Genomic DNA, 23,013 nt, shown 5'->3' with positions numbered 1-23,013 from the left:
AAGGCTTGATTATAGTCCATTCCCAGCAAACACACACAATGGGAATGGGCTAAATGAGAATGTACTGACCCACACTAAAAGAGTAGAAGACCCTGACAGGGGCTCAAAAAGGTGCATATTGGGTACTGGGGTGCTCTGGTGGCAAATTTGCCACTTCTAGTGACTACATCATGTGGTTTCTGGAAAAAACGTAAACCAATCTGTTCTGGTAATGCATCAAACAGCAGGAAAAATATCCATCTTAAGGAGCCCTCTGTTACAAAAGAATATCAGTTTTCCTAACGAATTCTTCAAAATTCACGAACAGAAAAATCTTGTGAATACACGTAACCAAATCCCACTCATACAGAGAGCCCAAAGGCCTTTCAAATCCAACACTCTGTTCTCACAGTGACTGAGATGTGTTTGCATGTTGCCTTGTTTGATATTAGACCTTAAAACAGCATCAGCAGCATCACCTCTCAAAACTACCCTTATCTTTTGTACATGCCCTAATTTGAAGCTATAGGACCTGTTCATGTCATAATTAGTGGTATTAGTTCAAAATCTGTGACATCACATGCTCTTATTATTTGGAAGCACTTCTTACTTAATAATACCCATTTCTGTATGTCTTGAGTCATGTTGCACCACCCACCCACCCACCCACCCACCCATCCATCCATCCATCCATCCATCCATCCATCCATCCATCCATCCATTTTTTGGTATTCCACTTTCCATTAAAAGTGGCTGTTTGCTGCATATTTTGGCTCATGCACTACAAAATATGTTCTTTAGTACATGTCCCCCTTGGAGGCTAGATCGACATAGCCATCTCTCTATGAGAAGAGGAAGGATGCATGGCAGAGTGGCTACTATAAACACCTAAGACATGTTCCCTTTCCTGGAAATGCCAGGGCAAACGGTAAACAATGGAGATGGAAACACATGAATTTCCTCTCCTGATCAGAAGAAGAATGATCTTTCTCAGTAACTATGTAACAATGAACCTCGGAGAGAAAGCTGTTAGATCAGAATCTTTCTTCTTTTTAAAATAATTATTTTAATATTTCATGATATTTCTGGTGTGAGTATTTAGTTTTCAGAGCCTGGGAGTAATGCATTAAGAACAACTCATGATGTTACTTAGAGTGGAGGGTGAATAAGACGAGGAAATGACTTCACATTGTGCTTTTAACATAACTAGTCTCACACTCATTAAATTTTAAAATTTAAATTGACATGACAAATAGCGAGTGCGGATTCATTATTTGTTATTCTTTTGCCCTTACCTCTGATCAGTAAGCAGAGGTCAAAGATAGATTGTTGTTTAAAGTTTGGAGAAGTTTTCCAGTTAAATGAGACTTCACTTGCAAGGAACAAACCTTTTTCTTTTCTGACTGGCATGTTCTGAATGGATCAAAATCTGCAGTGGTAGATCTGTAAGGTTTTGCAAGGAATGAGAGCAATGGTGAGTAAATTGTAATTATTATTTTGTCCAAAAGTAAATACAGTAATACCAAATGCAATGTAGAATATTTTGATCACAGAAGCGTTTAAGAAAAAACAACAATTTAGCTTCTTGTGTTCTCGAAGGCTTTCACGGCCAGGATCCAATGGTTGTTGCAGGTTTTTTTGACTGTTTGGCCGTGTTCTGGAGGTTTTTCTTCGTAATGTTTCGCCGGTCTCTGTGGCTGGCATCTTCAGAGGACAGGAGTTAGAACTCCTCTGAAGATGCCGGCCACAGAGACTGCTGAAACGTAGGAAGAAAAACCTCCAGAACATGGCCAAACAGCCCGAAAAACCTACAACAATCAATGTAGCCTCTTCTTTTAAAAACTGAACACTTTAAGTTTGACTAAATTCCTCTTACTCTGCAAATTGATAAGGAGTATAACAAGTGTGATGTAGTGGTGCCCAGTGTGGTGTAGTGGATAGACTAATGGACAAGGACTCATAAAATCTGGGTTTGATTCCCCAGCTCTGCCATGGACACTTGCTGGAGGAGTGGAACTAGTAAAACTATTCCTTAAATACCTCACTTACCTGGAAACCCCTGTTAAGATCACTATAATCAGTTCTGACTTGATGGCACATGACAACAAAGTAAGTATGAATCCAAAGCAGCAGTTTAATCATGATTAGGGCCATGTTTAGCCAAATTCTGAGTCACAAACTAAATCAAGTTGATCTGGACTAACATGGGTTGTTTCTGCAGTCTATCAGATTAATCTGAATTAGACATGAGTTTAATCAAATTGGTCTGAAGCAATTCAGACTGATTTCGTGGACAGTGTTAAAAAAAAGTAGTGTGTCCCTAGAACGACATGAAGAACCTCTCCAATATTCTCCAATAACTGTTGTTGTGAGGAGGGATTCTATAATTTCAGAAGCTGTATTTGGTACTCTCTTATAGCTTTTCCTTCTATAATTAGCTAGTAGAGTAGATCACTGAACAGTTCTGATCAAAATGTTAGTGTTTTTTTATTGTCTTGATTAGTCTGAATTTCATTTCTGTCCTCTAAAGCCTCTGTTTCTTCACAAGCTTTATCTTTTTTTACTTTGCGTAAACTAGGCTAATCCATATTAAAAGAAGTTAGCACATGTACCCCAGATTTCATGCAAATCTGTGAAAAATAAAAAAGTGACAGTTATCTTAACTCCCCATTGCAAAGCAAAGATAAACATTCAGATTGCCAACTGTAGACACAGATTACAGTTCAAACTCTATTAAAGTCAGGTCCAAATCCTGGAATATTAAATTTAAAAATGAATTCATCGGTGTTAAATATTAAAAGATAAAACTTGGATGATTTGCACAGCCTTCACCCTAAGCAAAGCTTTCTTGGTACTGTATGTGAATGTGAATAAACTGTCAATGTTTCCCTTTGGCCCAATATTGTTCCCCTGTGTATTTCATGCATTGCAAAATAAATTGTCCTTCTTGGGATGTCAAATAAAATTTCAATACAGGTGAACACATTTTTTTTCTTTAGACGTTTATTGCTATTCTAAGATGTTGCTAAGGGAGGGGCCATGCAAATCATACAAACTTAATAATCTGTCTTCCAAAAGGAATTCTTAAGCTACATTTTCCATGTGAGACTAGAAGCCCAAAGTTTTGTTTTTGTGAGTATCCCATCAGGGTGCTGGATATGATAGGAAGTTAGTCACTGTAAACTGAAACAGTGTCCAGGAGAAGAAGAAGCTGTGATTTTTCCCAATTCTTAGTTTTTACCTTTTCTGTGATAGTTTTTTCAGTTTTGTGCTAATCAAGTCTATGAGAAGAATCCTATTGCCAGCTTACACTTGCATAAGGGAAACTATATAAGGGAAATTGAGGGACGTGGTGGCGCTGCGGGCTAAACTGCAGAAGCCTGTGCTGCAGGGTCAGAAGACCAAGCAGTCATAAGATCGAATCCATGCAACGGAGTGAGCGCCCGTCGCTTGTCCCAGCTCCCGCCAACCTAGCGGTTCGAAAGCATGCAAATGCAAGTAGATAGATAGGGACCACCTCGGTGTGAAGGTAACAGCATTCCGTGTCTAAGTCGCACTGGCTATGTGACCACGGAAGATTGTCTTTGGACAAATGCTGGCTCTATGGCTTGGAAACAGGGATGAGCACCGCCCCCTAGAGTCGAACATGACTGGACAAAAATTGTCAAGGGGAACCTTTACCTTTACCTTACTGGCAAATTGTCACTAATTAAAGAGGTGCTGGTTGTGTTTTTGAGTGTCTCCAATTGAATAGTTGAGTGTGTCCTTGGGAACTCAAATAGCAACATATTAATGAGTGGTAATTTGTCACTGTGACTTATGCAGTTTTCCTTATGCAAATATAAATTTACAATGGGATTCTGGCCCATGTAAAGTTCATCAAAGACATTAGCTTGGAAAACTAGATGTTCCTGTACTACATTTTCAAGAATGCCTGACTATTATCTCTTAGGGCTTTTGGGAGTGATAGTTTAAGATCATCTGGGATCCAAATATGGAAATTACTTCTAATACAGCCAGTATTTTATTGGGGGTGTATAAATGCTTTACTGTACCTTTGAGGGAAAAGTATATCTACATATATCTTCAGAAGGCATAGCAAAAAATAAGAAATAATTTTAAAAAAATGACTAGCAGTGTTATTTTTGGTTAGAATATTATTCACTTATGCGATTGCATTAGGGTAATCCAGCAAGCGTTCCCCTCTTTTGCATGCTTTCCTTTGTGTGACCAGTTCCATACTGGTTCCAAAACCTGGTGCACAACCAGTCATGTGATTGATCACATGAAGTACAGCTCATCAAAGAAATAAAATTACTGTGTGTTTGCTCAGCATGTGCCATTCATTTTCAGCAAGCACTGGGGTAATTTCTTTTTCTAACAGGTAGATAGGCTAGAGCTTGGCCTGTCCTAGGAGGTCAGATCAGCCTTTCTCCAGGTGAGTACAAGTCAGATGTGGATCTGGATGGTCGAACTCCCAGAATGGAGAATTCTGGGATTTTACTTAATAACTAAATAAATGAGACATTTTAAATGATTGCCCTTCTGCATATGGTTTTCCTTAGTTGGGTTTTGCCTGTAACTTTAAAATATTATTTTTAAATTATCATATTTTGGAGTGGGTATAAAAGAAGCCCTAATAGATTCAATGTTAATGTATTAAAATTAATGTTTCAGGCCCAAACTCTTATCCAATCCAAATTAGACTCTGGCTCAAATGGGGGCTGAATCAAAATTTCAAGATCAAGTCCTAAAATGAATTGGGAGACCCCTGCACAGCCGTAGTCACTACCAACAGGAATGCTGCCAATGATTATTATATGCTGTTGTACAGCTTCTTCCCTCCAAAACAGAGTTTTCATAATGCTAGTGAGGAAAGAACATGCCAAAACTAATTAGGACAACCCATTAAATTTTCTCTTGATTGTGAAGCTATTGGACATGGATTCACCTAATGGGAACGACACTGGTATCATGGTATGATTTGTTCAGATCAAAAAGCTTGGGGAGAGGTATTTCTCTCCCACAATGCAGCAGATAGTAGTTGATATTTAATAGGAACATGATTTTTTTACCATACTTAAAATCCTCAGCATGAATTTTGTATGTCCCAGGTTCCTTTCTGGTAACTAAGGAATCAGTGGCCCAGTTTAGAGACATAACAGTAATGAATAAACAGTTCATGCTGCTCACTCATTCCCACAGTAGAATGGCTAAACATAAAAAGAAATTTCCATCCATAGTTTGTTACATCCAAAGCCAGATCCCTTGGTTGTAGTTCTTATAGTAAGATAGAATTGTAAACCTGGTTTGTTTTTGCCCTATGAATCTGGCTTGTTAGAAGAGCAACAAACCATAAATCCATGTTCATAGGTAACGCTAAACAAACCACGAGTAGAATCTTCTTGGTTTGTACAGCTGTTCCTGCTAGCAGGAGAAGCCAAGAGCTGGAGTTCCATGAACCACTATGCTTGCTTCTTCCTGATAAATTATTCCTACAACAGAACGAGTCCAATGATTTGGCTCAATTCTCAAACTCTGGGCAATAAATTGAGGCTGCTCCACCATGTCATAGGCCAAACACAATGCAGCCATAAGTACATCTCTGGAGCTGGCATGGTTGTTGGATGGTGTGTGAGTTTATTATAAATTTATTATCCAGTGGGGAGTTTATTTTTGTTACATTGTATTGGTGAATTGTTTTTACCTTCCTATTTCCCAAAGCTGACCTAAACACACACACACTCAGTCTCTCTCTCTCTCTCTCTCTCTCTCTCTCTCTCTGTGTGTGTGTGTGTGTGTGCAAGCAGACTAGTTTGTGGCAACCGGCAACTGCCATGGCACAGCAGCCAATGTATTATCAAGATGTCAATAACACCTACTTAATTCTTCTACATACTTCTGTTTTCCTGCTAATGACCCACAACTGATTATATGAATGTATCTATTTTATACGATCCTAGGAGTCTGATCTAACTTTAACTAATATGAGTTCATTCTACAGAGCCCAGGGGTTTGTCATTGGGGTGGCAATATTAAACATATTCTGTCATAATTCAAAGGAGCTCATTTGAGATGAATTTTATAAGATGGAACCATAACAATTAATTTAGTATCAAAGTGAGATAGCTTTGTAGTGTAGACACACTCTTACAGCTAAGCGTTCCTCCTCTTTTCCTCCTTCTTTTGGTGTCCATCTGTTATCTCATGCCAGTGACTGTGTTTGGGAACAATGTAATTCAGCACAAAGACCTCACCATCATTGTCTTTTGTTTCTCTATCATTTCATGTTTGTAGGTTTCCCTGTTTAGCTTCTCATGAACTTTTTCATTGACTTAAATGGGATATTTGGAAATCTCAGAGGCAAGGTTTAAGAATGGTGTCCCGGTGACCTTCCGTCAAGGAGAGACTCCTCCCAATGACATTTTCTCATATGCTACACAACAGAGGAGAAACCACAGCAGCATTGACCGTGTTTCATGAACTCAGCTGCCATTGTGCTGATCCCACCACCCTAGATCACTGGCACTCTGAAGAGATTAGAAAAGTTACTTTTTGGACTACAACATCCAGAATTCCTCAGCTATGTTAGTTTGGTAATTCTAAGAGTTATGGTCCAAAAAGCAGAAATCAGTTCTCATCTCATTGCCCACAGAATAAATTACAATCTTAAAAATTACCGACCACTAAGCAGAGAGGCCAGGAAGAAAGGAATGGGGAAACAACCCGCCATTCCCCCAAGAGTAAGGATGATTATGCATAAAAGACTTTAAATCCAGTGGGAAGAATAAACGCTCACCAGAGCAACTAGTTAGACTACTGGCACTTCAGGACCCATGGAAGCAAGGGCACATTTGTTACCTTTGGATAACACATTCTCCAAAGGTTTGGCCAATCAATTTAAAAACAAGACAGCAGGTCAAGACTGTTGTTCAGCCTTATCAGTTGCTAAACAGGAATAACCAAAGAAATTTCAGTGCCTGAAGTGAAGGACATGTTCCTCTCAGACGTCATTCTCCACTATGCGTAGCTGAGGGCAGCACCCAGGCGACAAGGTTCACAGGCACCACCGTCCTCTAACCGCACACCACTATTCACTGCCTCCCTGCATCGGCTACCTGGGAAACCCACCTCACCTTGCCTAATAATAGGGCAGTCTGTGTCCCAAGATCAGAGCTGCATACAGCACCACTGGCTGCCGATCCATTTCCAGGCACAATTCAAGGTGATGTTTCTAACCTATAAAGCTCTATATATCTTGGGTCCAAGTTATCCCAAGAACTGTATTTCCTCTTAGGGGCCTGCTCAAGGGATAAAATCATCAGTAGAAGTCTCGCCACCTTCACAGGTACAGTGATGCCTCGCTAGACAGTTACCCCGCATGACAGTTTTTTCACTAGACATTGACCTTTTGCGATTGCTATAGCGATTCGCAAAACAGTGATTCCTATGGGGGAATTTCGCTGGACAATGTTTGGTCCCTGCTTCGCAAACCGGTTTTCCATAGGCAACGATTTTGACAGCTCCCTCCGTGCTCGCAAATCGGGTGTTTTCGGGACCTAAGCTTCGCAAGACAGCTATTTAAACAACTGATCAGTGGTTCGTGAAGTGGCTTTCCTATGGCTGATCTTCACTAGACAACGACGATTCTTTCCCATTGGAACACATTAAACAGGTTTCAATGCATTCCAATGGGGAAATGCTTTTCGCTAGACAATGATTTAGCTAAACAGCAATTTCAGTGGAATGGATTATCATCGTCTAGTGAGGCACCACTGTACATTTGATGGGGACTCTGTTGCTGCTCCCAGACTCTGGAATTCGCTCCTATAGGAGGCCAGATTGGCCCCATCTTTACTGTCCTTCTGCAAGCAGGTGAAGACCTTTCTCTTCTGACAAACGTCCCCTGAGTGAAAGGCTGCTGAGTGGGGTTTTCTTTTCTAATGGATTGTTGTATCTTAATGCACTGAAGATATTTTGGAGATGCTTTTGTGGGTTTTTTTAAAATATTGTATTCATTGATCCTTTTAGGATTCTTTTAGCCGCCTAGAGTGCTCGTTCTGAGCAGATAGGCGGAGTATAAATTAAATAAATAAAATAATAAATTAGGATTCTTTTATACTCATTGTTACTACTAATCTTAAATCGTCGTCATTTAGTCGTTTAGTCGTGTCCGACTCTTCGTGACCCCATGGACCAGAGCACGCCAAGCCCTCCTGTCTTCTACTGCCTCCCGTAGTTGTGTCAATTTCATGTTGGTTGCTTCGCAGACACTGTCCAGCCATCTCATCCTCTGTCGTCCCTTTCTCCTCTCGCTGTCACACTTTTCTAACATCAAGGTCTTTTCCAAGGAGGCTTTTCTTCTCATGAGATGGCCAAAGTACTGGAGCCTCAGCTTCAGGATCTGTCCTTCCAGTGAGCACTCAGGGTTGATTTCCTTTAGAATTGATAGGTTTGTTCTCCTTGCAGTCTAGGGGACTCTCAAGAGCCTCCTCCAGTACCACAATTCAAAGGCATCAATTCTTCGGCGGTCTGCTTTCTTTATGGTCCAGCTCTCACTTCCATACGTCACGACAGGAAAAACCATAGCTTTGACTATTCGGACTTTTGTTGGCAAGGTGATGTCTCTGCTTTTCAAGATGCTGTCCAGATTTGTCATCGCTTTCCTCCCAAGAAGCAGGCATCTTTTAATTCCGTGGCTGCCGTCTTCATCTGCAGCGATCATGGAGCCCAAGAAAATAAAATCTGTCACTGCCTCCATATCTTCCCTTTCAATTTCCCAGGAGGTGATGGGACCAGTGGCCATGATCTTAGTTTTTTTGATGTTGAGTTTCAGGCTGTTTTTTGCACTCTCCTCTCTCACCCTCATTACAAGGAGGTTGCATATCGGAGGTTGTTGATATTTCTTCTGGCAATCTTAATTCCGGTTTGGGATTCCTCCAGTCTGGCCTTCCACATGATGTATTCTGCATAGAAGTTAAATAAGCTGGGGGATAATATACAGCCTTGTCGTACTCCTTTCCCAATTTTGAACCAATCAGTTGTTCCATATCCAGTTCTAACTGTTGCTTCCTGTCCCACATATAGGTTTCTCAGGAGATAGACAAGGTGGTCAGGCACTCCCATTTCTTTAAGGACTTGCCATAATTTGCTGTGGTCCACACAGTCAAAGGCTTTTGCATAGTCAATGAAGCAGAAGTAGATGTTTTTCTGGAACTCTCCGGCTTTCTCCATAATCCAGCGCATGTTAACAATCTGGTCTCTAGTTCCTCTGCCCCTTCAGAATCCAGCTTGTACTTCTGGGAGTTCTTGGTCCACATACTGCTGAAGCCCACCTTGTAGGATTTTGAGCATAACCTTGCTAGTGTGTGAAATGAGTGCAATTGTACGGGTAGTTGGAGCATTCTTTGGCACCGCCTTTCTTTGGGATTGGGATGTAGACTGATCTTTTCCAATCCTTTGGCCACTGTTGAATTTTCCAAACTTGCTGGAATATTGAATGTAGCACCTTAACAGTGTCATCTTTTAAGATTTTAAATAGTTCCACTGGAATGTCATCACCTCCATTGGCCTTGTTGTTAGACAAGCTTTCTAAGGCCCACTTGACTTCACTCTCCAAGATGTCTTAAATACTGTATTTTAATTGCCATAATCCACCCTAGGTCCAAAGGAGGAAGGTGGGTTAAAAGATTTTAAATAAATGCATACATACATTCACACACACATCCTTATTGGTAGGCATCATGTTAAAGTGAAACAATTACATTTCATGGCCTGTTCGTGGTGTCCTAATTTAAAACTGTAAGAATCTCCAAAGAAACACAACCATGAAAACTAAACCCGAGCATTTTGAACTTCCCTTCTGCCAAAAATCAACATCCTTGGTCAAGTGAGAAGATTAATCCTGTTCATGTTCAGTTCCTTGAAATGCTGCCCTCAGTTAATCCCTCTTAGTGCTATAAGGCGTCTGCATTTGCTACTGAGGCAAATTTATACTTTCTTCATAGCTTTTCTGTCTTGAAGGGAAGTGCATAGGAGAGCATTGATGCTGTCCAGCTTGTGATTTAAGGGGAGTGTATATTTCTGAATGTATCCAAGAAGTGATTGGATCTCTCTGTAAAGATACCATCTTTCACTCACATGCCGCCAAAGACAGCATGAAGATCTGCAAAGCAGGGCCTTGGAGACAGAATGAACCTCCCAGGTCCTCTCTTGAGACTGCCTCTGTGAGGAAAAAGCAGTGGGGACCCGATCTGAAACAAAGCTCCACTTGTCCCATACCGGAGTGTGCCACATTTATGTAAGCATCTGGTTATGAGCCCCAGGGGTCTGGCAAGATTCAGGCTGGGTTATTAACACCATAAATCATGAAGACAGTCTTGAAGAAGGCTGACAAGGCTGGTGCAGGCTGCAAGGAATGTTGGGGGGGGGGAATGAGGTTGCTCAATTTCTCAATGCTGCGTGTTATTTTGAGAATCTTTCATTTTTATGACTGTGCTGTCAGCTCCCGAAAGGAAAACACAGAGTGATTTCAGCCAGTTTGATTCCTAAAGTTGAAGTCTGCTCAAAGTTGTTTGAAAGAGTGGGAGGCGGGAAGGACTACAAAGAACAATGATGAGCAGGGCTGGTTCAAGATGGCTTGCTGCCTGAGGTGAAGAACATGGTAGTGCGTGTGCGTGCGTGCGTGCATGCGCGCGCACGCGCGCGCGCGCGCACACACACCCACACCCACACACACACACACACACCGGCCCGTTTATTCCATGGGGAGTAGCTGATTGCATTGACAGGTGAACCTTATTTCCTGGGTGGTGATGGGATGGGGTCCTCTGTCTCACTTGGAGGTGACAGGCCAGGTGAGGGGAGATATAATAGCACTTTTCAAATAGAGGCTGAAAAACCCACAACAACCACTTTTCAAATACTTATATAGTCGTACAGAGGAAGGGCAGGATCTGTTCTTGATCATCCCAGAGCGCTGGACATGTAATAATGTCTCAAGTTAAAAGGAGCCATTTAGGCTGAATATGAAGAATAACTTTTTAACTGTTCGAGCAGTACAGCAATGGAACCAATTACCTCGGGAGGTGGTGAACACTCCAACACTGGAGGCATTTAAGAAAAAATGGATAACCATCTGTCAAATCTGCTTTGATTTGGATTCCTGCATTGAGCAGGGGGTTGGACGCAATGGTCTTCTAAGCCTCTTTCAACTCAATTATTCTATGATTTTACCTTTCCTTCATGTTGATGTCCAATGTTCAAGTTTCCAGTATGTGGATTGAATGCGTAAGAAGATGACCAGACCTGTTCCAGAGGCAGGTTTTACAGCCTTCATCTATACCTTATATTGGTTAGGGAAGGTCTTGTCAAGGTTTCTGTGTTTGTGCAAATATACAGGCAATTTGAGAGAAAGATAGAGAGAAAATAAAACTTTGTTGGGCTATGCAGATGGCTTTGTAGCATTAACCCTCAAAGCCTGGAATATCCTTTTTTTCCCCATTGCACTTCAACCACTGTTGGCCATGCTGGCAGTGTAATGTGGGGAATTTTGGTCTGGAAGTGTAACTTTTTTTGGAAAACTAGCTTCCATTTATGCTCAATATGTATCTTTGCAAATATTCTCTCTCTTTGTGTGCATGCATGCACACAAAGAGAGAGAATATTTGCAAAGATATTTATTATATATATATATATATATATATTTATTTATTTATTACGGTTCTGTCCTGTAGTTACAGTTTAGTAGTCAAGATGACTTATAAAACCAATAAAAACAATAGACATATCAGCTAAGTCTACAGGTGGTTATCTGGTGTCATAAGCCAGTTTTAAGAAGAAAGTCTCTGCACTATTCCTTAAAGCAGTGAAAATAGAAACCAATTACAATTCTAAAGGTGGTGGATTCCACAGTCTGGAAGCAACACAGCTAAAAGCCATCTTCCATACAGCATCAAGTGGGTCTCTGCAAGTGTTATTTCTCTCAGCAGGTTTCTTGGTATACAGAAAGGTTCATCATAAGATAGGTAGACCTTTAGATAATCAGTCCCTAAGCTATTCAGAGCTTTAAAGGTTAAAACCAATTCCTTGAATTGAGTCCACAAAGCAATGTGCAATCAGCACAGATGTTTCATTACTGGGGCAATATTATTTTGATACTACAGTACGTACCAGTTAGCATCTTTCTTGCTGCATGTGATATCAAATGGGATCCCATACCCTCTTTAAGGGTAGTCCCATGTAGAACACATTGCTGTAATCAAGACATGATGTGACTAAGACATGGATGACTGTCGCCAAGTCAGTTCCGTTCAAGGAATGTTTGTAGCAAATGCTAAGCGGAGCCGTGCAAAAGCACTCCTTGCCACAGTTGCCACCTGGGAATCCAAGGACAGCCCAGAATAATGAGTACTCTATGAAACCAATCTTTCAGGGAGAGCACAACTATTTACAGAACAGGTAAAGCGAGCACAACTCCCTTTACCTGTTCTGTAAAGAACAGGTTAAGAGAGAGCACAACTCTTTAGGGAGAGCACAACTCTTTAGGGAGAGCACAACTCTTTACAGAACTGGCTGCTTGCCAGTAGGAAGGCTGCCTGCTTTCCTACTGGCAAGCAGCACCTGTCTTGTCAGGATTTCATTTCAGCTTCTTCAGCTCATTATTACGCCCAGGAGTTTCCAAGTGTTAGCTGTTTTCTTGGTGCTAGATGACAAGGAGAAACAGAGCTGGGGGTCATCAGCATCTCACTCCAGAGCTTCAAATGACTTCTCCCAGCAGCTTTATGTGGATGTTAAATAACAGAGAGAATAGGGTGGAGCCTTAAGGGACAACATATGCCACAGGTCATGGGGTTCAGTTAGACTGCCCCAGGGAACACTTCTCCTAGGAAGGCTCAGACCCCAAAACCAAACCAAGCCAAACCGCATGCAGTCTAGGAGGATATCGGTCAATGGTACTTTAAAGACTACTACATTTCAGTGTGAGTTTTCATGTCTGCTTCTTCATACATATGGAGCACATGGAGTTTATGTTGTGTGTGTCAGAAGAAGTGAAGTACAATCTAGAAAAAATCAGGCTGAAACAAATTTGTTAGTCTTAACAGTGTCAGAATACTTTTGTTTTTGTTTCCTTTTTGTTGTTGCTGAGACAGACTAACATGGCTGCCTCTCTTAAAACTGGTCAATGGCATTCAATGCAAATGTTATAAACCAGTAAAGACCAAACCTGTGCAAGCACTGAACCTCTGAAATTCCTCATTGCTCACACAATGGGGAAGTGCCTAAGTGACTTGATTCTAACTAATAAAGACTATTTGATGGAGGAAGTGGCAATAAGGGGGAACTCTGGGAGAGAGTGACCATGTTCTACTAGAATTATTGATTTCAAGGGAAACCAAAGCAGAGTGTAGCCACACTCTGGATTTTAAAAAAGCCAGTTTTAACAAAACTTAGGACAATGATAAGCAAGGTCCCATTGCAAGAGATCCTAACAAGAAAAGGAGTCCAAGAAGGGTGGGAGTTTCAAAAACAGGAAATTCTAAATGCACAACTAGAAACAATTTCATGAAGATTAAAGTGACGGGGGAGAGACAGCAAAAAAAGCTGGTGTGGTTCATAAAAAACTCAGAGAAAGCACTTAGAAAACAATGCAGTAATAACTAGAAGCAAACATGGGTTTGTCAAGAACAAATCCTGCTAGACTAATATGATCTCATTTTTTTTGATTGGGTAACCTCCCTGTTAGACAGAGAGAATGCTGTATATATCTTGACTTCAGCAACGTTTTTGACAAAGTGCCCCATGATATTCTTATTAGCAAGCTGGTGTGGGCTGGATAGAAAAACTGTCAGGTGGATGGATACACAGTTGACTACAGAACATACTCAAAGCGTGATGATTAATGACTCCTTCTCAAATTGGGGGGAGGAAACAAGTGGGGTACCCCAGGGCTCAGTCCTGGACTCTGTGCTCTTCAATATTTTCGTTAATGACCTGGGTGGGTGCAAGGAATGCTAATCAAATTTGTGGATAACTCAAAACTGGGTGGAATAACTGGAAGACAGAAACAAAATTCATTATGATCTGGATAGGCTTGAGCATTGGGGTGAAAGCAACAGAATGAAATTTAGCAGGGATAAGTTCAAAGTACTGCTCCTTGGAAAAAGAAACCAAACAGACAGTTACAAGATCGTGCATACCTGGCTCAGCAATACTATAAGCAAGAAGGATCTTGGAGTAATTGTAGATTACAAGCTGCATATGAGTCAATAGTGTGACCTGATTAGAAAAAAGGCCAATACTATTTTAGGCTGCATTAACAGAAGTATAGTTTCCAAATCCTGCTAGGTACTTGTTTCCCTCTATTTGTATTGTGTCCAGTTCTGGATACCTCGCTTCAAGAAGGATGCTGACAAACTGGAACAAGTTCAGAGGAAGGCAACAAGGATGATCAGGGGGGTGGAAACCATGCCCTATGACGAAAGACTGAAAAAACTGAGTATATTTAGTCTTGAGAAAAGAAGACTGAGGGGGGATATGATAGCACTTTTCAAATACTTGAAAGACTGTCATACAGAGGAGGGGCAGGATCTGTTCTTGATGATCCCAGAGTGCAGGAGATACAATGTTGGGCTCAAGTTACATGAAGCTAGATTTGGTTGAATATCAGGAAAAACGTTCTAACTTTAGAGCAGTATGACAATGGAACCAGTTACCTCGAGAGGTGGTGAGTGCCCCAACACTGGAGGCATTAAAGAGAAATGTAGACAATCACCTGGCAGATATCCTCTGATTTGTATTCCTGCACTGAGCAGGGGGTTAAACTCAACATCCTTATAGGCACCTTCCAACTTCATCATTCAATGATTCTATGTGATCACAAGGCTCTATAAATGTTTTTTGTTTCAATACAAAATATGGTAAGGTAGCTCTGCTATGTTTGAGAAACTGTTTGCTCATTTGGGTGTGCAAAGCTCTAGATTTTTGTTTCGGCGTCCTACCCTAATGGCACCAGGTAAAGAACTTCAGGTTGGACCCTTCACACACACCACCATAGGTAGTGGTGATTGGACTCAATTTTCTTCACCATATGTGCTGAGCTACAACTTGCATGACTAGAACAACACATCTTGTGGGGCAGGGTGCAAATTTGAGGAAAGTTGCCTTAGTAAAAACAGAAGCCCACGTTTGCTTATTTATAGTTATAAAAGCTGTGACTGTACTGTTCTGAATTATCACCTTATGGCTCCTACCTAGCAGTGAATGGATGGCTTTATGAGACTGATAATTATTTTGCTTGGCTTTTCCACAGTGGTTTCTTCTGGGGAATTGAAATGTTTCACATACATTATCTTGGTAATCTTTCTGTAAAAGAGATTGGTACTGTTGTCAGCATATTATAGATATTATGTGCAAGCCTATGTGTGGCTACTTAGAAGTAAACCTAATTATTTCAAGAGGGCTTAACTCCCAGATACAATATGCAGAAGATTGCAACCAGGGTCTTTGAAGATGTTGAGTTTCCTTATCAATGTCTAGTTACTTTATAATGTAAATGGCTGACTGGCTTCTCATTCATATGTCAAGCTCCTAACCATGATGTCTCTGCTTGCTGTCTATCTACAGGAACCCAGGAGGAATTGTATCCGTCTCACTATCCAGGATGTGCTGAACAATGCATTGTAGTGCAGGAGAAGATTCATCACCAGGATCTTCTCGCTTTGCTTTTGCTTCTTTCCTACCGCACTTGCCAAGATCAGATGTTGAGCCACAGATGTAGCATAAATATTAATGGCAGCTGAGTGAGAAATGCCAGGCATCTTCCTTGGGAAATGTCAGCCAGTGGCGGAGACATGCGGAATTCTTGCTGTGATTGCAGTTGGCATCCGTCTGCGGCGCAGAGAAACACTCAGGAGCTGTTGTGAGCTGATGTGGGTTAATCGATCTTTGTACGTGTAAGAAGCCAAGTCCGTTCTGGCAGAGGCCTTTCCTGGAGCTGGCAGAGGGAGCAACAGGCTGCCCTTCCATGCCAAACACAATTGGGCACTAGGGACTTGTCTAGGCTGGAACTTGCAAAAAGCAGCTCACTGTAGAGGCTCTTTCCCCAACTCAGACGGTGTCAGTTCATCAGGAACCTCACCTTTCCTAGAGGAGCAGGGCTGAATTACTGAGGCACAGCATTCATGAATTAAGCAGCAGATATTGCAGGTATGTTGGCAATATTGAGAGCCAGTTAGAGGTCCAAAGTGTGGTTGCAACTGACCCATAAAAATGGTTGGGTGACTTTGGTGGAATAGAGCACTGACACATGTAGCAAGTGATCTGAACCAGTAGAGTTGGAGGCAAAAAGCAAATATATAGCCCACTCCATGATCACTGCAGATGGAGACAGCAGCCACGAAATTAAAAGACGCCTGCTTCTTGGGAGGAAAGCGATGACAAACCTTGACAGCATCTTAAAAAGCAGAGACATCACCTTGAAAAACAAAAGTCCGAATAGTCAAAGCTATGGTTTTTCCTGTCGTGATGTATGGAAGTGAGAGCTGGACCATAAAGAAAGCAGACCGCCGAAGAATTGATGCCTTTGAATTGTGGTGCTGGAGGAGGCTCTTGAGAATCCCCTGGACTGCAAGGAGAACAAACCTATCAATTCTAAAGAAAATCAACCCTGAGTGCTCACTGGAATGACAGATCCTGAAGCTGAGGCTCCAGTACTTTGGCCATCTCATGAGAAAAGACCTTGATGTTAGGAAAGTGTGAAGGCAAGAGGAGAAGGGGATGACCAAGGATGAGATGGGTGGACAGTGTCACCAAAGCTACCAACATGAATTTGACACAACTCCAGGAGGCAGTGGAAGACAGGAGGGCCTGGCGTGCTCTGGTCCATGGGGTCACAAAGAGTCAGACATGACTAAACGACTAAACGAACGTGTGTTTAGTTGTCTTATCTTTTCTACCTGTAGTCTACATATATTCTTAGATTTCCTTCATCCTTCTATCTTTGAGGTCATTTTGTGCTAATGAGAGACAGATTCCCATGGCTATTTCATAATGGCTGAGTAGACTGCACATGTAGAAGCCAACACAAGGTTCCTGTGCCCCCATAGGGCTCTTCCTCCTGCACTACTTCTGAATGGACTGCCAGAACCAATAAATCTAAGGGTTCTATTTTTACCTTATCATGTCATTCTAGAATATTTATGCCTGTTTAATTATACAATTCTAATGTTTAATCAGTGTACTGTGCTTGCATAAATGCCAAATATTCTTACTGTTTTGAGAATAAATTGAGCAGCAGGAGGGGAACCATATATCCTTTGATCTCATTGGAGACAAAGCAGGATATAAATGTTACAAATAAATAAATCCTGATGCAGCCATTTCAAACTGGGTTTCTTTACTCAAAAAGGAAATGTAACACTTTGGTTGTTTTAAGTTTTTCGGATGGTTTGGCCATGTTCTGGAGTTTTTCTTCCTAACGTTTCACCAGTCTCTGTGGCAGGCATCTTCAGAGGACAAGAGTTAGAACCCTTTCTGTGTTCTGGTGTAGTGTGTGGGACAGTTGAGCATTTGTAGCTGTGGGATCAGCTTTTTGTCCTGTTCAGGAGATTGGGTGATTGTGGTGATCAGGGTGTTTTTTATTATGGGCGTATTGTTGTGATAAGGGCGGAGATGATCTGTCACTGTGATTGATGGGTGTCATTAGCTAATATTTTGTGTGCAGTGATCATCAGTCCTTGTGGCTGGATAGAGTTTGTTGACCTTTTTGCAGACTGTATTTTTCAGTACTGGGAGCCAGGCGTTATTGAGTTTTAGACTTTCTTCTTTTTTGTTGAAGCTGTGCTGATATTTGTGGATTTCAATGGATTCCCTGTGTAGTTGGATCCCAGCCGTGAAAGCCTCCGAGAATACAATGTAACACTTTCTTAGGCTGGTGTACAGTAATATAACCTGCTTTAGCATGCAAAGAATGCCCTCCCTCATAATATAACCCTGTTGAATCAGATCAAGGACCTGTCTAATTAGGAAGCCCACAATCAGGACAGGAAAGTGCTGTCTTTCTTCAGTTGTTGCTTGTCCTGTAGATCAGTGGTCTCCAGCCTTAGGCCTCCAGATGTTCTTGGACTTCAACTCCCAGAAATCCTGGCCAGCAGAGGTGGTGGTGAAGGCTTCTGGGAGTTGCAGTCCAAAAACATCTGGAGGCCCAAGGTTGGGGACCACTGCTGTAGATGATATTCAGACACATTCTGCTCTTGAGCCAATGATTATTTTGAATGGCATGTTTATTAAAATGTTTTCAAGATCAACATTTCTCCTGGCTCCCTGAACTGCTGTTTCTCTCTTCTTCTGGATCCTAGTTGGAGGTCAAAATCTGCATCTTAAATAATGCTTTTGATCTAGATTTCTTGCTAATTGTAGGAACCCAGATGGCTTTGCAAACCATTAGCTTCAGTAACTGATAACTCAAAAGTCAACTACTTGCAGTTATCTAAATTTTTGTAGATGAAGGCCTTACCTATGGGTCCAGGAAAGAGCTGACTTTAGCCCATTAGCTGGGAAATCCAATAACATCTCTTAATTGACCTCCAGAGGCAGAAAATGTAATACTATGAAGATAATGATACCAAAATGCTTATCTTCTTTTCTTACAACTAAAACCAAGTTTAGTTAAGATATCATAGTAAATTTCATTTCCTTGCACGCCAGAGCTTCTGTTTAATTCTAAAATCTGTTCTTTTTTAAATAAATATGTTATTTTATTTACAGTATTGATTGATTGATTGATTGATTGATTGATTGATTGATTGTCATTGTAAGTATATACAATATATATATTACTTGATTAAATGCTGCTTAGGATGACTTTAGTCTAGAAATTGGCAGCCTTCTGTAGTGGCCAGTCTGCTGTCCTGCTGCTAGAATGGGATGTAAGTTATTGCACCCCCTAGATAGCCTCATTCTATGGTTAGCATCATTGAGGACAAGCTTTGCAAAGCATGCATTGCTAAAGAACAAGACAAACATGGGGAAGACACCTCCTTTAACATGGCTCTGAACCTCCTTCTGTACCTTCAGTCTCCTTGGGGTTTCTTATGTTGGAGTTATACATCCCACCCCTTTTGTTTCCTTCTGCAGTGGTGATGTTGATGCTGGCTGTACAGAAGCCTCTGACCTGGTCCATGCTTAAATGAAGGGCACACAGGTTGGGGCCAATCCATCCTGTGCCTTGCTGGTGAGACTTCAACGTGATCATTGCACAGGACGTTGGTGGAATTTGTGTATAACCACTTCTTGTAAATGGGGGAATGCGCACAGCTTGGCCAGGTCACAGCCTGAATAGACAGAAGGGCACCAGCAGCCATCTGAGGAGCTGGGCACTCTGCTTTGTTTTTATTTTTCTCTCCTTTTCCCAGCTGCCTGGAGAAGGATCCCATTGGCTTCCTGTGGCAATCACTGGGAAAAATGAGAGACTTTAAAGGAGTAATGGGCACAGCTGTCTTTGGTTCCTTCTTACAAGAACAATGCAGGGAGCACTTTCCATCTGTTCTCCCTCCCTTTGGCCTTTCTCTTCCTTGGACCTGAAATAAGTGGTGCTGCTACGATAGGACTCTCATGATTTAATCACTGATTCTGCAGCAGGAGAAGGAAGGTTCATTTCTAATATAAAGAGCATACGCTTCTGTATCTTGCTGATTTTTTCCCTTTCTTTTTCCTTACTTCTAACCACAACATGTGAGTTTAGTGCAAGGAATCCATCAGTTAATGGTTGTGCCCAGTAAATGCCTTTTTGTTCCTTTCCATGGTGACTGGGGAAATGCAAATCCCCCGATCTGGTTTGTTTTCATAAATTGGTCGAAAGACAAAAGCACATATCCCTAACAAGAACTATGTACTATTGGTTTTCATTCTGCCTCCCTCACAAAAACCCGGGACAGCCAACAATGTCACAAATTCTGTGAGATGTGGGACTGTTGTACATTGGAAGGGCACTGAGAAGGAAGCAGGAGGTGGTGCAAGAATTCTTGGAGCTTAGACCTTGAGGGGGAGGAATGCGGCCCTTCGGAAAGTGCGTGGGGGTGGGTAACATGTGGAGTTTGGTAAGCAATGCTGCACCTCCCACACCCACTGGGGGTTGCAATGTCACTGCCAGAATTCAGTGGTGGGTGACTACTGCCCCACTTAAAATCAGTAGCAACTGTGCAGGGTGGTGCTCTCTGTGCAGGGTGCAGAATCAAGGATCTCATTTCCTTTGGGCAGAAGACAGCATTATCTTGTTTTTCTGCAACAGCAGCAGCTTGTCATCATTGTCATTAATGAGTGGGACAGGGGACAAGCCTGGAAATAGCCTTACTTTCTGTCAGATTACGAGGAAGTGATCCTTGCCCTCCATCCGCCTACTGTTTAAAGTGTATTGGGGAGAACTGGGCTTTGGGGTCCATGGATTTGCAAGGAATGCAAATGCTAAGCTACTGCTTTCTTTTCTGCTTTGGGACAGAACTGGGGATACTAGAAATCCACATTTAAAAACAAACAAAAAACATATAGACACTGTGTCTGGGCTAGATAACTCTGATTTATTTACACGTTGGCTTGCTTGGTTGTAAATAATGGCAACATATCCCATTAAGAAGTAGCAACTGACATTTGGTCTGCTTATTCCTCCATTAAGTATTGAATGTCGAGGAAGTGGTAAAAGTGTTTTACTCAGATTGATCAGACTCTGGTCCCAGAGCGACAGTCTAACATCGGCTTGCTTCGTGGAATCGTAGCACCGCCGGCTTATAGCATTGCAAAAGGGAAAAATATGCATTTTGAGAGAATTTGCAGCACTGTAGACTGGGATAGAACTACTGTATATTAGAGCCCTGCAGCATTTGTGCATCCAAGGGGATATTTTGGGAATGCCAGCAGTCCAGAGCTGAAATGAAACAAAGGAGGAGAGCTAGATTTGGATTTTCTAAACTGCAAGGAACAGCACTGTATGCCATAAACCATCCTTCCCCAGCCTGGTGGCTTCCAAACTGACATACTCCCCGGGGCTGATGGGAGTTGTAGAATTCTGGATGGCATTACATTTGGGAAGATGGCCAGTCATTCTTTTTTTTCTTCTCCTCGGCTCTCTTATGTCTGAGTGTGGATCCTTCATCCTACAGTAAGTTCAATATTAAACAAATGACTCAGGCATGGATTGCATTGCCTTCCTAGCACATTTTGGGAAGGGAAATTTTCCCAGTTTTTTAAAAGTGCTAAGGGCCTTTGAGTTAAGGCTAGTGCCAAGCATTTTCCACAGAAAGCTTCCTTTATTGATATTTCCAAGACAAACGGCTGAGTTGCATTTTCTTCCCTGTAGCCCTTCATATACCTTCCTTCTTTTTGTTGGCTGTTCTCTGTCAACCCAGGGGTTTTTTTCCCCCTAGGAACAGGAGTTTTCCTACTATTTTTGCCAGCTCGTGCTGCTGTAGGGAGAGAAACCAGGGGGAAGTGCCCCTCGCGGAGAAGCTTAGCATACTTCACAGGAAAGAAACTCTCTCTCTCTCTCTCTCTCTGCGTGTATGTGCACGCATGTGTAATCTGTTTGCGGTCTTATCTTCATTTGAGTCAGTTGACTCACTGCAAAGAGCTTACTTGCTCATAATGTCTGTTTTGTGACATTCACTCCTTGGAGCACATTGCCATGAAGTGGCCTTTGGTATTATGAGAATGTGGGGACAGAATAAGGATGACTGCCTCAACCTTGCTTTTCTTTACTTATGTGTGAACTACATATGCATGTGACACTTGCACAGCTTATTGTGTGGGAGATGTTTAGCTTTGCCTGGGGACGGAATCTGGCAGGAATGGATGAACTGTGGGTAGTTATTTAAAGCATGGCTGATAACTGCTGTTTCTGTAGTTGCTGCTGAACCAAAACTCCCATCCACCATAGCCAGTGGTGTGGAATGATGGGAGTTTTTGTCCAACAACATCTGCAAAGCCACAAATTGCCTGCCCTTGTTTTCAGGTGTCTGTACAACATGAGTATTGATGGCTCAGTATTTAAACATCTGCTTCTACTAGGTTACCAGAATACAATAAAACTATTTTAGGACATTAACATTCACTTTATTTTTATTTTATTTCAATTGACCTGTCTATCCATCCATCTTCTTAAAATCAAAAGGAAGAGCCTATCTGTCTGTGTTTGTCTGTCTGCTTGCTTGCCTGTGGATTTTCTCTTCCTCAAGAGAAATTATTTCCAAATCCATACTTTCTGTTAGAGGAAAGGAGAACAATCAGGGAATAGGGGGAATCAATGTCTGGATATTTTTAATTACAGCTCTTGCTTTTGGAGGTTAGATGGGGAATACAACAGAGGCAAAACCACATTATCCAGGAAGCACCAGATTGTATCTGATCGTGGAAGCTAAGCAAGGCGGACCTTGTTTGTGACAACCAGTATTGGGTAGTCTAGCTTGCCTTTTCTATACTATACCGAAGAAGTCAAGTCTTGTCTGACTTTGGAAGCTAAGCAAGGTTGGGCCTGATTAGTACTTGAATGGGGGACCAGGGATTGCCAGGTAGGGCTAGGAAAGAATACTGCAGAGTTGGCAATCCTGGGCTAGATGCTCGATTGCCTTGCCTACCTAGGACTCTTCAGGTAGAACTGACATCTCCATGTTTTGTTCCTCCTTTGTTGTTTGCTTTCATTTCCTAAGGTGTGAAGAACAAGGATGGTCTCTACAAGGATTATTTGGTTCAAAATGGTTCCCTTAGAAGGGACTGTGGTGGTGAAAGGAGCTTCTGTTTCCCTGGAAGGAGGAATTAGTCCTTTATCTCCTTGATTTAATTATCGGAATTTCATTACACATGTGTAGGACAGCCAATGAAATCCTTGTAGTGATATTGCTACTGACCTCAGTACTGATTTTTTTTCTATTCTTCAGAGCTTTTGAGACTGCCCGTTCCTTCATGTGCTTCCTTCATTAGCTGCCTTTCCTCCTTCCTCCATTTTGTGTTCTCTGAAGACCGATGTGTGGAGATGGAGCACCACTATAA

General features: G+C 41.7%; 1 protein-coding gene across 2 annotated transcripts in view; it reads right to left on the bottom strand.

Annotated features, from left to right (window-relative positions):
* Positions 1-1,384: 1,384 nt before the first annotated feature.
* The window catches only part of MDGA1 (MAM domain containing glycosylphosphatidylinositol anchor 1), a 379,759-nt gene continuing 358,130 nt past the window's right edge, over positions 1,385-23,013 (bottom strand). The window contains exon 16 of one of the 2 annotated variants that reach the window (XR_013540404.1): positions 1,385-1,422. Coding sequence is in view for 1 of the 2 variants with exons in the window: in XM_078383035.1 (XP_078239161.1) it covers positions 22,925-23,007 (83 nt within the window). In the remaining variant the exon portion in view is untranslated. Of the gene's footprint in view, positions 1,423-19,271; positions 23,008-23,013 lie in introns of those variants that run through there. The other variant, XM_078383035.1, reaches the window with a different exon arrangement.

This window comes from Pogona vitticeps, chromosome 1 (assembly GCF_051106095.1).
Source record: "Pogona vitticeps strain Pit_001003342236 chromosome 1, PviZW2.1, whole genome shotgun sequence".
Taxonomy (NCBI): Eukaryota; Metazoa; Chordata; class Lepidosauria; order Squamata; family Agamidae; genus Pogona; species Pogona vitticeps.
Note: the sequence above shows the minus strand (reverse complement) of the source record. Positions and strands in the feature narration are given on the sequence as shown.